This window comes from Xyrauchen texanus, chromosome 43 (assembly GCF_025860055.1).
Source record: "Xyrauchen texanus isolate HMW12.3.18 chromosome 43, RBS_HiC_50CHRs, whole genome shotgun sequence".
Taxonomy (NCBI): Eukaryota; Metazoa; Chordata; class Actinopteri; order Cypriniformes; family Catostomidae; genus Xyrauchen; species Xyrauchen texanus.
The window spans coordinates 11,426,284-11,443,706 of record NC_068318.1 but is presented as its reverse complement, the minus strand read 5'-3'; the positions used below and the strand labels follow the sequence as shown (position 1 = coordinate 11,443,706).

Below are 17,423 nucleotides of genomic sequence, written 5' to 3'. Positions count from 1 at the left end.
AGAATCTCTTTCAGAAGTACAGAAAACCGTATCATTGTTATGCTGCCGATTCCCAATTTTATTTTCCAGAGAACACCCTAAATTGATTCAAATATACTAAACCTTGGCTGGCAAACAATTTCTTACAATTAAATGAAAGCAAAACTGAAGTTCTGATTTTAGGTTCCTCCACGTCCTCCTTCCCTGGCCTGGTTGCCCAGTTAGGTCCTCTGTTGTCGACTGTAGAAGATCATGTGAGGAGTCTTGGGAGTGATTTTAGACTGTTAGTTTTCAATAAGCAGATCAGTGCTCTTGTCAAGGGTAACATTTTCCACCAGAGATCTCACTAAAATAAACAATTCTCAAAAACTTAACCATTGTAACTCATTGTACATTGGTCTGCTTTTAACAGGATTAAAAAAGAGGGATTAAAGTTCCCGTTTTAGCATCTCTACACTGGCTTCCTGTGAAATTCAGATTCGATTTTAAAATTCAAATTTATGTCTACAAAAGGCACTATCTGGTCTCACACCCCAATATATCAGTGGCCTTCTACACTCTTACTCCCCCCACAGAGCCTTCAGGTCTTCTGATCAACTTTTGAGGGTTCCTCATTGTCGCTATAGATCAAAGGGTGAAAGTGCCTTTTCTGTGATCTGTCCTAATATATGGAACGATCTCCCTTTCCATTTTGAGGTCAGCTTCATCATTAGCTATTTTTTAAATCCTCTTAAAAAAAAATATATTCTGTAGTTGTTGAATAGATCATAGAACAGTATGAAATGGATAAATACATTGTTGTTTTTAAATGTTTTTATTTGTTTTATATTTAACTTTAAATCAATCTGTTTTTATATCGTCATTTTGTTTGTTTGATCTGTAAAAGCACTTTGGGTCAACTTCTGTCATTATTTAATGTGCTCTATAAATAAAGGTTGACTTGAATATAGGTACTGAATAAAAATTATATGGACATATTGGGGAATTAAAAATTGCACTACATACAGCACTTCTCATTGTTCATGCATACATCTATGACAAAATGTAGACATGAAACATCACAACATACAGGCAGAATTTTTATTCAGTTCACCGATATAAGGGACAGAATCTCCATCGTGGAGCACTGAAAGGAAGGGAATTCAGGAATTCCCTGTGGATTCACACACACACAAGAGGTAAGGAAAAGCAGGTGGAAAGGGAGGGGTTAAGGTAAGAGGGAAAATAAAATTAGAAACAATTTAAAAAAAAGGCACTTCTACTCCCAGTAACCAGTCTGATGCGCCAATCGCTGGAATTTAAAACAAAAATAGTATGAAATAAAAACAGAAGATGAGCAAGAAGAGGAGAAAAAAAAAAAAAAAAAGACTGCAACCCGCACGGACCCAACAGAGAGAGAGCATGTAAACGAAGCTGGTTTCTCTGTACAACACCGGCCAAACTCGCTCCTGTCTGTGGGAATGCTCGGGAGTCATGAACATAAAACGTTGTGAACGAATGCATATGGTCAGTCTCATCTATCTGCCTTCACTCTCGTAAAAAAGTAACAATGGTCAAAGCTACCAGCGCCACCTCTGTGGCGAGAGCCCAAAGCTTTCTGTAGGACACTGAGGGATGCCATGGGGGTGAGAGGGGGCACATGGGACATATACCATGACTACAGTGTTGAAACAAATGGGAAAAGTACTCCTTGTCTTTAAAAACAAATCCTTTCATGTACAAAAATTAGAAGGCAGTCACCTTGAGGTCCCCGGCTTTTCTGTACCGACACCAAGGCTCAAGAGGATCGCCAAGCAAATACTAGGTTCAGTTTTTCAAGTATGGAGCAAATCAAGGTGGAGGCAGCCCCTCTGTGGCAGTGAGGGAGCAAGGCTTCTCTGTAGCTACGCCGGCTGTCGCTGCACACAGAGGGAGAAGTGCTTTGCCTCCACCATGGTCTTGTAGAACATCACAATCGGCTACCAGGAGGTTTTATCTGGAATCACCATTGAGAATGGAGCAGGGAGGTATGGGGTTTGGGAATGGTTATGTCACAAGTCTTGCAGAACCACAAAGGTTGGTAGCAGCTTCTGACTTCTCTGTAGCACATCAGAAAAACAAATATGGCCTGCAGTGACTAGGACATAACCACCTTAACAGTACACATTTTCATGTAAAACTCTTAATTCTCATCCAATCCCTGCAGTTTAACTAAAATGCATTTGTTTTAAATCAAACTAAAAAGACAGAGTTTTAAACATTCAGCTTACATTTCAAGAGAAGTTTTGATCCAATTTGAGATCGTATAGATTTTTTTAAAGTGGTCATCCTGGAAAAGGTTAAAAAGGTTAAAAAATTACAATTTTCACCCTGTTGTTTTTCCAAACACATGACATTTATTCTTCTGTGTAACACAAAAGGCAATGTTTGGCAGAATGACTTAAGCACCACTCTTTCATTGCAGTTTTTTTAACAATAAATGTGAAGGGCCAATTCTGCCTAAAATAACTAAATGCAGGTTTGGAAAAACAAAAAGGAGTGTACATTTTTGCAGGAATTGGGTGCACTGTCCCTTTAAGCATTTGTTTTACCAATGAGAATAACCAAAGTTGAGGGATTCGTGCATCAGCCAGCAATGCAACACAAAATCAATCTTTGACCCCCATTTGTGCCATCACTTGATCTTTCAAGCAAGTAGGTAAGGAAGGAAGGGCTGAAGAGAAGCGGGTGAAGAGGGCATCATAAAATAAAGTAAAACAAAAACCATGTGTCACCATCCAAAAAAACACAGCAAAAAAGGACAGGTTTGAATTGTACGGGGAAGAGCACCGTTGAAGGGAAAAGGACATTTAATTTACCTTTGGGAATGGGTGTAAGGTTAGGAGCAAGGTGTTTTGGTACATCTCCCCCCTCCGCGGGTTGAGTAGGTTTCTCTGTAATGCACACCTACTGCCCAAGGAAAGGAGGGGGGGTTACAGATTTAGTACTTAAGCTTTTTGGGCACTTCCCACGGGAAGGACTCACGGCCAAAGTGGCCGTAGGCGGCGGTGTGCTGGTAGATGGGCTTCTTCAGGTCCAGCGCTCTGGAATTATACAGGAGACAGAGTGAGACAATTGCAATGCAGAAAGCATGATGTCCTGCCCAAACGTCAATTTAGCTTTATAACATTTAACTGCGAGACCAAACAAATGCTCAACAAGGATGGCCAGATAACCTGGAGTCAGAGCTTAGTTTGAGTTTCATTGATCCTACAATCATTAGCCGAATTTCCACTGTCGGGCCAAATATAGGCGTGCAAGTGTGTGCAGTTGCGTTCCCACAGTCACTTCATTGTGCCTCCTCCGGACTTTCTCAGGGCAAAGGGCCAACAGCGCTTAATGGTAAAGGTGGACACAATGGACAAAGTAGTGCCAAAAGAAAGAACAGTTGACAACGCTAACTTGTCTTGCTAGCGAGCCAATTTTTACATAATATAACCATTTTCTAAATGACAGGATACCTCAGCTTCAGCTTCGCTCTTGCTTGTGAGCTGTGCAGGGTACGTAACGTTGGCACCATGGCGGCGTATTAAGGGCAGGTTTTAATTCAATACTGCTTGGTGTTTGGCTCGATGGTGAGAACACCGATCGATTGTGGTCTTGCGGCTCGAGTTCAGAGGCTACTGACCCCAGCTGGCCAGAAGATAGCCTTGGCTCACACTGGACCGATAGTGAAAAAGTGGCTATTGATCATGTAAAACTGTTTTTATGGCTTTAACACTTTTGGTTTTCTTTGACATTTAAAAAAAATTGCTGTAAAATTCTGCTTAAATTAAATATCAAAGTTATTAACTTTCCAGCCATTATTGCATATTAAATAGTAGATCTTTTGAAGAGAAACATTTAACTATAGAAATTCACTTCAGACACAAACACCATGTTGCTAAAGAATAACTTTTTGTGGTAAGGCAATACATATATACATATTCTGCCACAGTAGTAGTAGTAGTATGTCCGAGTCCTCAGTATTCATAAAACAGCAAACAAGAAATAGCCAGATGTCCTACTACCACATTTCTGGCAAGATTATGAAGTGCAGATTGACTGGACACTTTCCTACCCAATGATCCCTCGGCAGCTAAAATGATGTTACATTCAAATTCTGTTTTAGAAAATAAAAGGAAGAGAACTGCGATGCAGACTCTCTTCAACTGAGTGCTGAATATGCCAAGAAAGTGGTTCCTTGAGCTTAAATAGTGGTTGTTTCACAATAACGGAGTAGATTTTTGAAGTTGTTGTTACTACGTCATATAATTGGGTCAGGGGACAAAGCCCATGTTCCTGGATGATGTCCGGAATCTATTCATCCACTCACCTGCATACCTAAAGAATGTCCTTTTAAACAGCAGAGAAGTACGTTCTTCATCAAATACAGTGCACACTTTGACTTTTCAGAAGCAGCTTAGGTCAATACAGGTCTCAAGGCAGCTGTTGGCTGCCTCCACGAAACACAATTTACCTGACAATCACACCAGGACGGAGGTCAAAGTTCTTCTTCACAATCTCCAGCAGCTCCTTTTCGCTCCGCTGGGAGGTTCCATAGTGGAAGATGGAGATGGACAGAGGGTGGGCCACACCAATGGCATAAGACAACTGATGAAAACAAAAGACAAACACTGTAGTCGCTGTAAAGACAGCACCTGCAAGGTCTTAAATAATTAGATAATCAAATAAAAGTAAACGCTCACCTGGACCAGCACACGCTTGCACAGACCAGCTTTGACTAAAGACTTGGCCACCCAGCGGGCAGCATAGGCAGCAGAGCGGTCAACTTTAGTGTAATCCTTTCCAGAGAAAGCTCCTCCTCCGTGAGCGCCCCAGCCTCCATAAGTATCCACAATGATCTTACGGCCAGTCAAACCAGCATCTCCCTGCACAATGGTAGAAATTAATAGTTTAACTGTATAAAATTCCTCTCACAAAAATTTGAAAATAAACTGTGCAGTCACATAAATTATTCAAACAGCCTTGTAATTCTCCTAGGATTCACACACCCTTTTACTCACAGAATTTCAATAACATTTTAATAGGTTTGTGGTTAGAGAATAATAATTTTGAGACTGCATGCAAAAGGAGACATTTCTAGCCAATGAAAACCTTTAGTGCAGGTCATATCTGCAAAATTAATTTTCACTTCTAGATATTCTCGTCGCAAATTTGCACTTAAATTAGAACAAGTTAAAACTGCATTAATTTGTTCTCTGACCTGTGGGCCTCCGATGACAAAGCGGCCACTGGGCTGTAGGTGATAGATGGTGTCATCATCCAGGTAGACACTGGGCACCACAGCTTTCACAATCTTCTCCTTCAAAGCATCACGCATCTCATCCAGACACACCACTTCATCATGCTGCACGGACACTACGACGGTGTGCACACGCACTGGAAGCATGGCACCACGGTCCTGCCTGTACTGGACAGTCACCTAGAGAAGACACAGGCTGTTAGATACATCATTTTGCCCAAACATAGTATATTTTTCCCTTCACAAACTAATGATGCCAACAAGAGGCCTAAACATCTGCATGACAGAAAGAGAGGATTATGTTTAGTTGTACTTGGGTCTTGTGCAATCTCACCTGAGTCTTGGAGTCAGGTCGCAGCCAAGGCAGGGTGCCGTTGCGGCGTAGCTCAGCCATTTTGGCATTCAGCTTGTGGGCCAGAACAATGGTGAGTGGCATACATTCCTCAGTCTCATTAGTGGCATAACCAAACATCAGGCCCTGAGTATGGAAGAAAAATTTATTAAATAATGATCTCCGCTTTCCTACTAGCACAATACACATTTGTGCACACCAGTTTCATTTAGCAATTTCAGTTTTAGCAGGTTTTGTACATAAATGGTTTATAAAAGCCTAAACATTACAGCACACTGCAGTACTTGTCACCTATGAAATGTAAATGTCCCATCACTGCTAAATTTACTACATAATTTGTGGCATTTATGATTGAGCAATTCTTTGACAATACAAATTTTATTTAGTTTTACTCAGTAGTGCAGATTTATGGGCGATACTTATGAAACTGGACAAATGCTCGGATCCAATTTTTTACTCCAAGAAACACAAACAATAAAAGTAAACTAATGTCAGTGTTAACCACCTAGGATTTTTGACAGCAGAGGTACGGTCCACAAGCCCACATCACCGGACCAGTTTTAACACGTGTTGGTCGAAGAATACATTAAAACAGGGGTGTCAAACTCAATTTAAGCCTGGGCCACATCAGGGTTTATTTGTGCCCTCAAAGGGCCTGTTGAAAATGTGGAACCAGCACCGTTATGGTGGCACCCATGCAAATAATATTACATGTTACGTGCATTGAAATGCACATTTGACATTTCAGCATTGATTTTGAGATTGGGATGTAGATGGAAATTATATTAACAACAGTAACTTCTGTGAAAAAAATATATGGATAAACTGAAATATTCTGACAGTGACTAAGTTGGGCCTTTACAGATTCCTTTCATAACATTCCTTCAAAACATCAACCATTGTGCCTGTACCGAAGCTTAAATGACTGGCGTCCTGTTGCTCTGACCCCTATCATCAGCAAATGCTTTGCAGTTAATCAGAGATTACATCTGCTCTGTTCTGCCCCCCTCTTTGGGCCCATTGCAATTTGCCTATCGCAACAACCACTCCACTGATGATGCCATTGCATCTACACTACACACTGCTCTCTCCCATCTGGAAAAAAGGAACACATATGTGAGAATGCTGTTTGTAGACTACAGCTCGGCATTCAACACCATAGTGCCCTCCAAGCTTGATGAGAAACTCCGGGCTCAAACAGCTCGCTGTGCAGCTGGATCCTGGATTTCCTGTCAGGCAGACGTCAGGTGGTTAGAATGGGCAGCAACATCTCATCACTGACCCTCAACACTGGAGCCCTGCAGGGCTGTGTTCTCAGCCCACTCCCGTATTCACTGTACACACATGACTGTGTGGCAACACATAGCTCCAATGCCATCATTAAGTATGCTGATGATACGACAGTGGTAGGTCTGATCACTGACAATGATGAAAGAGCCTACAGAGAGGAGGTGCACACTCTGACACACTGGTGTCAGGAGCACAACCTCTCCCTCAACGTCAGTAAGACCAAGGAGCTTGTAGTGGACTTCAGGAAGACGGAGAACACAGCTCCATCACCATTAATGGAGCACCGGTAGAGAGTCTCAGCAGTTTCAAGTTCCTCGGTGTCCACATTACTGAGGAACTCACATGGTCCGTCCACACGGAGGCCGTTGTGAAGAAGGCTCACCAGCGCCTCTTCTTCCTGAGACGGCTGAGGAAGTTTGGAATGAACCACCACATCCTCACACGGTTCTACACTAGTACTATAGAGAGCATCCTGACTGGCTGCATCACCGCCTGGTACGGCAATAGCACCGCCTACAACCGCAAAGCCCTGCAAAGGGTGGTGCGAACTGCCAGAAACATCATCGGAGGTGAGGTTCCCTCCCTCCAGGACATATACACTAGGCGGTGTGTGAAAAAAGGTTGGAGGATCATCAGAGACTCCAGCCACCCGAGTCATGGTCTGTTCTCACTGTTACCATCAGGCAGGCGGTATCGCAGCATCAGGACCCGCACCAGCCGACTACATGACAGCTTCTTCCCCCAAGCAGTCAGACTGTTGAACACTTGATCTATCAGGATCAATAATTAGCACTGCACTTTATTCATCTATAATCTCACACTGGACTGTCAACATATTCTCCTCAATACAACTACGTGTGTATTATATATATATACACACACACACACACACACACACATATATTTCATATACTCTTTCTTGTATATTCTATATTGTGTGCATTTCTACTGTACATTGTATATAATTATTGTGTTGTGTAAGTATGTGTACATTTGATATATACAATTACAGTAAACAACAACATACTTGCACAACACAATTTACATGTCTCGTCACTGCCATGACTGCTATGTTGCTCGGAACTGCACACAAGAATTTCACCTACTGTTGCACTTGTGTACATGGTAGTGTGACAATAAAGTGATTTGATAAGGCTCCAGATTAAACTGCAGTAATTTCAGAATTTCTGAAGGCAAACAAAACAAATTACATTTTCCTACAAACAGATTCTTTGTCAATGCTGTTTAGAATGTGGGGCCTGTTTGTTTTAAACTAGTTTCATCACAAAGACATAAGAGTTTTGCAACAGACAATTCTGTACTGCATTCAAACTGGTTTCGCAATCCCCTCCACGAATTTCACTGGTTCACAGGCGCATTTAAAAAGTTCTGTTGTTCGGTTGAGACCAGTTCGCGAATTACTGCACCTGCTCTGCCCTCATGCTGCTATAATTAAGCAGTGTTGATAATTGACCCGTGTATCACCATTTCATTCTGCTTTTGAAGCAAGCAAAATGCGCTCCAAAACATCCAATGACAGGAAAAGGCTCATTTGTATTAACAAGGAATGTGCTAACTGATTGTTCAGTGAAATGTTGCAATCCCCTGCCATCCTACATGTCAGAAATAAGCTTGCAGGCCACTTGAAATTAAGTGAGTTTGGCACTTGTTATGCGGTGATGTCACTGATTAAGTGCATGTATTTTGGGGCTTTTCCACTGCACAGTACAGCTCGACTCTGCGCACCTTTTGGGGGTTTTCCACGGTGGATAGTACCTGGTACCTTTTTTTTAGTACCACCTGGTCAAGGTTCCAAGTGAGCTGTGCCGATACTAAATATGACATCAAAACCCTGTAGATCACTGATTGGTCAGAGAATGGTCACTACCAGAGTCACTGGATTTTCGACACGGGACAGCAACCCACTAGTTTTAAAGTTAGTAACAGCGATAGCAGTATCATTTGTTCACGCAACTTTTACATTGTAATAAGAAATGGCTGTGCACAAAACCTCGCCGTGGTCAATAAACGAGGTGCAGATGTTCCTCTAGTTAGTGAGAAAAGTCTTTCAGGAAGTGTCTCAGGTGTTGGCCACACAGCTACTACCAGACCTACCAAACAGTGTAGGGAAAAGTAAAAAAAAAAAACACCACTTGTGACTACAGAACCATCAAGGACCACAACAGCCGGAGTGGTTCAAACAGAAGAAAGTGGCACAATGAGCTAGTAGCTAACGGTCCAGTTATTGTTTATGGTTAGTAATGTTTGAGTCACGTTTAAGATGAGGCAGTAGAGGTGGCGCAACCATGACAATCAGTTTATAATCCCACCCACGTTGATGCGGCACTAAACTGCAGTGGAAAAGCAAGCTCAGAAAAGTAAAGCGAGCAAAGTCGAGTTGAACCGTAAAATGCAGTGGAAAAGTGCCATTAGTTCATGTATGTGGTGGGGTCTCTTTCAACAGTGTATGAATCCCACAACTGACTGGAGCTGGCAAGCATTATGTTGCCTCAAGAATATTAAAAGGAATATGTTAAATCCCAACAGCAGCACTTAGAATTCAACAGCGGCACAGCACCACTGCAAAATGCATATAGGGGAAACACGGAGCATCTTTTTTTTTTTTTAACTGCAATACATGATTGCACAACGGCAATGACAATAATCATACAAAACATTGGAAATTAAAAATAAAAAAACAACACTTCCAGACACGTTATGGTAATAAGAAAAACAATCTCACAATTAGAAAAATCTAAAAATGGTCCTACAAGCAGGCTTCATTTTCTTTACACACACACACACACACACACACCTCAAACAAATTAGCATATTGTGATAGTTCATTATTTTCCATAATGTAATGATAAAAATTAAACTCATATATTTTAGATTCATTGCACACCAACTGAAATATTTCAGGTCTTTTTATTGTTTTAATACTGATGATTTTGGCATACAGCTCATGAAAACCCAAAATTCCTATCTCAAAAAATTAGCATATTTCATCCGACCAATAAAAGAAGTGTTTTTAATACAAAAAAAAAGTCAACCTTCAAATAATTATGTTCAGTTATGCACTCAATACTTGGTCGGGAATCCTTTTGCAGAAATGACTGCTTCAATGCGGCGTGGAGGCAATCAGCCTGTGGCACTGCTGAGGTGTTATGGAGGCCCAGGATGCTTCGATAGCGGCCTTAAGCTCATCCAGAGTGTTGGGTCTTGCGTCTCTCAACTTTCTCTTCACAATATCCCACAGATTCTCTATGGGGTTCAGGTCAGGAGAGTTGGCAGGCCAATTGAGCACAGTAATACCATGGTCAGTAAACCATTTTCCTGATAGCTAGCTGCATTGACCCTGCCCTTGATAAAACACAGTGGACCAACACCAGCAGCTGACATGGCACCCCAGACCATCATTCCTTCTCCCCAGTCTTCCTCCAGACTCTGGCACCTTGATTTCCGAATGACATGCAAAATTTGCTTTCATCCGAAAAAAGTACTTTGGACCACTGAGCAACAGTCCAGCGCTGCTTCTCTGTAGCCCAGGTCAGGCGCTTCTGCCGCTGTTTCTGGTTCAAAAGTGGCTTGACCTGGGGAATGCGGCACCTGTAGCCCATTTCCTGCACACGCCTGTGCACGGTGGCTCTGGATGTTTCTACTCCAGACTCAGTCCACTGCTTCCGCGAGGTCCCCAAGGTCTGGAATCGGTCCTTCTCCACAATCTTCCTCAGGGTCCGGTCACCTCTTCTCGTTGTGCAGTGTTTTTTGCCACACTTTTTCCTTCCCACAGACTTCCCACTGAGGTGCCTTGATACAGCACTCTGGGAACAGCCTATTTGTTCAGAAATTTCTTTCTGTGTCTTACCCTCTTGCTTGAGGGTGTCAATGATGGCCTTCTGGACAGCAGTCAGGCCGGCAGTCTTACCCATGATTGCGGTTTTGAGTAATGAAACAGGCTGGGAGTTTTTAAAAGCCTCAGGAAACTTTTGCAGGTGTTTAGAGTTAATTAGTTGATTCAGATGATTAGGTTAATAGCTCGTTTAGAGACCCTTTTCATGATATGCTAATTTTTTGAGATAGGAATTTTGGGTTTTCATGAGCTGTATGCCAAAATCATCAGTATTAAAACAATAAAAGACCTGAAATATTTCAGTTGGTGTGCAATGAATCTAAAATATAGAGATGTAATGATAAATTAATTTTTATCATTATATTATGGAAAATAATGAACTTTATCACAATATGCTAATTTTTTGAGAAGGACCTGTATATTACACACTGCTTTTGTTTTAAGATTTGGGGTAAAATATGGTCCAGCCATTTCTTGACAAGCTCATTCAGGTTATGAAAAAGAAAAATACAAAAATTCCCCTCTATAGATAAACACTTTTTGTTGGTCTTCATTATTGTTTTGGTTAACAATATCCTTGGTGCAAACAAAACCACATTTTGTCCAGCTCTTACCTGGTCTCCAGCTCCTACGTCTTCCTCATTGCGGTCAAGGTGAACCCCCTGGGCAATATCAGGTGACTGCTGCTCAAGAGCCACCAGCACATTGCAGGTCTTGTAGTCAAACCCTAAAATACAATAAAAGTCACATTAAATACAAACCTCTAGCTTAAAGACACAAGATATTTTTTTACTTTTCCCTCAGTAATTTGATGCCGCTATACCTTTGGAAGAGTCATCGTAGCCTATGTGCTTGATGGTATCCCTGACAACCTTCTGATAGTCCACTGAAGCATGAGAGGTGATCTCACCGGCCAACAAGATCATTCCAGTCTTAGCAACCGTCTCTGGCAGGAGGAAAGGATATTGAAATTGATAAGGGCCAGGGAACACAGTGAAAACTAAAGGGTGGATAAAAAGTGTGTGGCAAAGCATAACTCGACACTCACCACATGCTACTTTGGCATCAGGATCCTGTTTGAGGTGGGCATCCAACACAGCGTCACTGATCTGGTCACAAATCTTATCTGGAATGCAAGTGCAAGCAGTCGAATTATGATTTCCACAAATTACTGAGTCTTTCATGGTTAAACCACATTTTAAATGCAACCGGTTATACTGGCCTCAGGGGTGGGCAAGACTTGACATTGACTGGACTTGCATGCTACAAACACAAATATGTTAAAACTCGCAGGTTCAAAAAGAAGGAAAAAAAAAAAACACTACACATTCCAGGCAAAATAACCCATACAATTTTAACCAAGCAATCAAAACATTAACAAAACAATAGATGGCATATTTCCAGCCAAAAGGCAGTACAGCCAGAAGCATTCTCACAATGTGACTTCAGTTTAACAGGAAATCTAGAGGCTGTTCTGTTAGTGTCCATGTGCAAGCGCTGTACTTAGCTTCCATATATCCCTCTGAAACAGGTTCAATTAGGTTCACATGAACAAAGAGCCTAATTAAACATGAATTATCCATAACACCGACTAGTCGTTCAAACAACCGACAGACCAGTCAATTATGAAATATTTTGTTTTCACATTCCAACTACCAACTCTATTGGTGAAGACCATATAAAGTGACTGGCTTTTGGAAAACATCGAAGTGCTTGAATGATGTCTGCATCATTATATGATCAGCACGTGATCCAAATTATAGAGATTGAGTAAATTAGAGAATTTTCATATTTGGTTACACTCACTCGTGCCATCCCAGATGTGACTTTCTGCGGAGCACAAAGATGTTTGGAAAAATATCTCAGCTCTGTAGGTCTTCACAATGCAAGTGAATAGTGGCCAGAACTCTGACGCTCAAAAAAATATATAAAAAGGCAAAATAAAAGTAATCCATGTCTTCAGAAGCAATATTATAAGTGTGGTGAGAAACTGATCAATATTATAGATATTTTTTACTATAAATTCTCCCCCCTTGCCCAGGTTGCGATATGCACAAAGAATGTAAATCACAAACTAAAGACTAATGTGGAAGTGAAAGAGATTTATACCATTACAAGGACTGTTCGTTGGTGACGTCAAGTGACATTGTTCCATGAACAACTCCTGCTTGGTCTATGTTTTGACCATTTAGCAGAGATGAGCCACTTCTATTAAAATGAATGAGAGAAATTGGAACGCCCAACCAAGCAGCTACAGTGCCCTACGGCAGCCAATAGTCAACATGCCTTACACGTTACGGTGCGCCTCTCCTCTGGAGGCCGGTCTCTACCTGCTGGCATCTTTGCAGGTCCAGAAATTGAGCAGAGAGTCTCTGGTGCGAGTTAGATGAGTCGCCGGGCCCGCACCCCGCTATTCCCCTCAAGTGCCGAGGCCCAGGGAAGCCAGACCACTCAAGTGAAGCCACGCAGTGTTGTCAGATTTGATTTCTTATTTGAAATATGTGCTTTTAAAATCGCAATCTTGAACAACTGTTTTGAAGATTTCAGTCTTTCCTCATTCAAATAGATAGGAGCTGCACTTTTCAGCAAAAACAAGGCAAAGTATTAGACATGGTATTACTGGGAAGAGGAAAACTCAATTAACAGTGCCAGTATGCAGACAGCTTAAATATAGCCAGTTATGATGGAGATCTTGATAACAGGTGAAATGATCGGCTGATCTGGTGACAAGAACATTAATCTCGGCTGTAAAAATCATGAATGGTGCATCCCTATATTTAAGAGTTGTTGAACTTTATACTTTCTCAAACAACAAATACTGCGGCTTGCGCAGCCACCACCTCTATAAAATAGCCTCAACTAGAGGGCTCATTATTTCTAGACAACAAGCGAAGTGCATATGCTTCACTGCAGTACAGTGTCTGAATCCGGAATGCCCATCCCTGCCAGTCCACTGCAGCCCCTAGAAAATCGATCTATATTTAGGGCAGAGGTAAGCCAAGTTAACCAGCTGCAGTGTAGCTGCGAAACCTCCCCCACACAATCAGTAGTACTTAGACCTGCACTCAAGCTCATTAAAATGGCACGCTGACGCAACTGTCAATGGCAGTTGAGCGACAGGGGAAAGTTCACACCATGTGTAGTGGTGTCAAAGTCCGTGGATGACAAAAATGTATCATTGTCGAAATTGGCCAAAACATGACTTGTACACAAAAACAAGCTTAGTGATTTTCCCACAAGCAAACAAGCTTGTATTGATGTACTAAGACCAGAAACATACTCCATGCAAGCATGTATATGCATATAGCTGGCCAATGCATTACAAGCGCACACTCCTGTTGTATGTAACGTACGTTCTTGCATTCCTGTGGCGGTAAACCTCAGTCCTCATTAGAGCTGTTCGGCCGTGACATCAATTTGAATGCGAACCCAGAAGTCTAAATCGCCATGGGTTCCTTTTGGATTTTCCTATGGGGTTTTTCAACGGAGTAAAATAAGATCAGTGGTAAACATTACTTCACGATACGTGGACATTTTGTTATACAACATATTACACTTTCATACCTCAAATGTGAATTTTAAAAGTACCATATGATAAAAATAAAAGTATGCAATTTAGCACTGCGCAAAATTCACATTTGAGGTAAAAAAGTGTGTAATATACATTGTAGAACAAAAAGTATGGGCAAGCAATGTTAACCAAAGGCCTTATTTTACGGAGTTGTCAACAGTGTAAAAGTAAAATCTAATTTATTTAAAACAACACTGGTTTTCAGAAATAATAGTATAAAATAAGAAAACTACAAAATACTTAAAAATAAAACCTAAATTAGCTTTGATCTAAATCAAGTCCATCTAGAAAGTATTTTTAGTATATCAATCAATTTGCTAGAAGGATAATGACGCAAATCAGTGCTGTGAGCATCCCAGGCAGCGCGGCGGCATCTAGCGGTACATATTGAGAAGAGCAGCATAACTTTATTATATCGCCATGTCACAACGTTTGCTTCGCTTCCTAAATGTTGGCTATAAATGCAGTACATCTGAAATGGGTCACAGAACAAAGCAAGAATTATCTGAATCATTGTGGCAAATGATGTGGATGCTTCTCTCATTTATAGTCTACCATTATATGATTTGATATGAAGTGCCCATAACTATCACATATGTTCTAACATTTTATTATAAAAGCATACACCTCTGACATCTCAGAAAACGTAGCTTAATGCTTCATGACCTACACAGAACCTACACTAGTTACTGTTTGATTAAGCCAGTGTAAACATGCATGATGTCTACATACAATGACAAGGTACAATCGTACTTGAAAAATTACCAGATTTTATATAATTCTTAGTCTTGGAAACATGGTTGTAGGTTAACATCAACTTTTCGTTTTGTTATCGACAAAGTGAAACTACACAAAAAATGTTTTCAAAAAATTTGCCATCTTGTCTTGGCCCTTTATCGATAAAAATGGTGTGCATGACGACGTCAGCTTTAAAAAAAATAAAAAAAAGTCACATAAGTTTTTGTTTATTGCAAAAGAGATCAGCCCTTAAGCCGTTTACATACAGAAATGTGTGTATATTGCTTATTGTGTACCTTTCGCCTCCCAGATGCCCCTACATTTTGTGTAAAGAAAAGTCAAGCATATAGGCCAAACAATATTTTTTTCATTTGGTAATTTATTTATAATTTTAATGCTTTATTCGTTTGGTAATTTATTTATAATTTTAATGCTTTATTCGTTTGGTAATTTATTTAATTGAATTCAGGGAATTCTGCCGGAAATTTTTCAAAAGTAAACTAACAGCCCAATTCTATAAAATTATAGTTTAGTGTTCCAAAAGTGTTCTCCTAGTATTGTGCATTTATTTTAAATTTAAAAATATCTTTGTGCACAGAAATTATGTTTTTATTATGGGCCAATTTCATGACTACCATCTAGTATTTTGAATGGTGTGGAAAAGAAAATTAAACTAATTTGTGGTAGCTATAAGTTTATCACAAAAAGTGGCCATTTGTTTGTTCTCCGTGCACTTGTCGATGACAGGTGCATGATACGAGATATTAGTGTTGGCACTCCTGGAAGTGTCATGAAGCAGATGTGTTTGCAGCATCGGATCTGTGCAGGTATGCGGCATGCCGTTAAGACCAATCCAACGGTGCGAGTAATAATTAACTTACAATAAATTGACTTTCAAGGACAGGCTAACGATTGGGGTCAATTCTGTCATATGTGTTTATGGCAGAAATAGTTCGAGTAGTATGCAATTCCTAACTCAGCCGCTCTCTCAAAGTTCACGTACTTGCTACACTATGGACCAAAAAGGGCGCGCTGACATCACAAGACAGGAGCAGTTGAGCGAGACGGGAAATTGCAAATCATGTGTATTAGTGTCAAAGCCCGCTAATGATAAAACGTCAAACAGCCTGCAATAACATTAACAAAAAGTCGACAGTAAACAAGATCATAGTTACGCGTATCAACAGACATGCATGGGTACAAAATAATCAGACACCGGTCTCCCATTACGGAGAAAGAATAATTACAATGTAACGTAATAAGGGAAATTATGATTATTCAACTGTGTACTGAATGCATTCGGTAACAGGCTTGTCTAGGCCTGTGAAAGAGTCAAACGAAGCCGGGAAAACCGGCATAACAACAACACTGAGCGAGTCCGCAATGCACACCGAACACATGTCCCGCGAACCCGCCGACAACATAACCACCACGTGCGCACTATCCATCAAAAAGACATAGCCATAATTATTGAAGTTCAACAGATACTAGTTACTCATTTGCTTTTTACATTATATAAACAAACACGGGGGGGTTGTTTGTATTAAATAAGCCTTTTAAAAGAACTCACGGCCTATACCCGCAAGATCAGCTTTGGGCCTCAAATCCTGACACAAGCGTTGCGCGTTATGCGCGTATAGCCAATAAGACAGACATCCGGATCATACATTAGCCAAATCAGCGTAAATCAAAGAAAACACATTTTCGTGCACATAATATTTTATACTTTCGATGTCAAAATAATAGATGTTTTGTATTTTTGCGTACCGTTGTTTAAATATTTATTAGGAGCTATTACCACGTGCTAGCTGTACTGTCTCGCGCGCCCTTGATACTGTTTTACCTTTAGAGCGACCTTGTGCGCCTAAGATCAGTTTTTAACATGTAAACACAAAATATGCGTGTGGTCATACATACCAGGATGTCCTTCACCGACAGACTCTGACGTGAACAAAAAGCACTCTTCATCAATCAGGGAGTTGTGAAACCCGTTAATTTGACCGTTCATGTTCGATATATTGTTCTTTAGATCTATCAATTTCGGGGGTTTCTGCTTAACAGATTCAGACAATCTGCTTTTCAAACGCCGGTCTTAAATGGTTGTTTCTGGTGACGGTTTTTCGCGAACGCGCGGTGTAGACTTGACCTCAAATGTTCACGCGACTCCAGCCGGTGTGGAAGTTTATATCCCTCCCACTTCGGTCCAAACGCAAACGTCAATCGTGCGCGCCCTCGTCCATCTTCCCCTCAGCCAATCAGAAACGTCATTAGCTAAGAAACGTTGTTACCCTGAGCCAAGGCCACACACACGCATCATATTTTCACGGTTTTAAAATTTTGAACTGATTTCACTGTTTAATACAAATTAAATGTTATA

The 17,423-nt window shown here is 40.8% G+C and overlaps 1 protein-coding gene across 1 annotated transcript; it reads right to left on the bottom strand.

Moving 5' to 3' along the window:
• Positions 1-806: 806 nt before the first annotated feature.
• LOC127636022 (S-adenosylmethionine synthase-like) lies at positions 807-17,212 on the bottom strand. Its single transcript, XM_052116380.1, has 9 exons — positions 16,964-17,212; positions 11,786-11,863; positions 11,561-11,683; positions 11,352-11,464; positions 5,577-5,720; positions 5,204-5,422; positions 4,686-4,868; positions 4,457-4,590; positions 807-3,041 (listed from the first exon to the last, which is right to left on the bottom strand). The coding sequence occupies exons 1-9, from the start codon at positions 17,052-17,054 to the stop codon at positions 2,939-2,941; spliced, it is 1,188 nt and encodes a 395-aa protein (XP_051972340.1). The 5' UTR covers positions 17,055-17,212; the 3' UTR covers positions 807-2,938.
• Between the last annotated feature and the right edge of the window lie 211 nt (positions 17,213-17,423).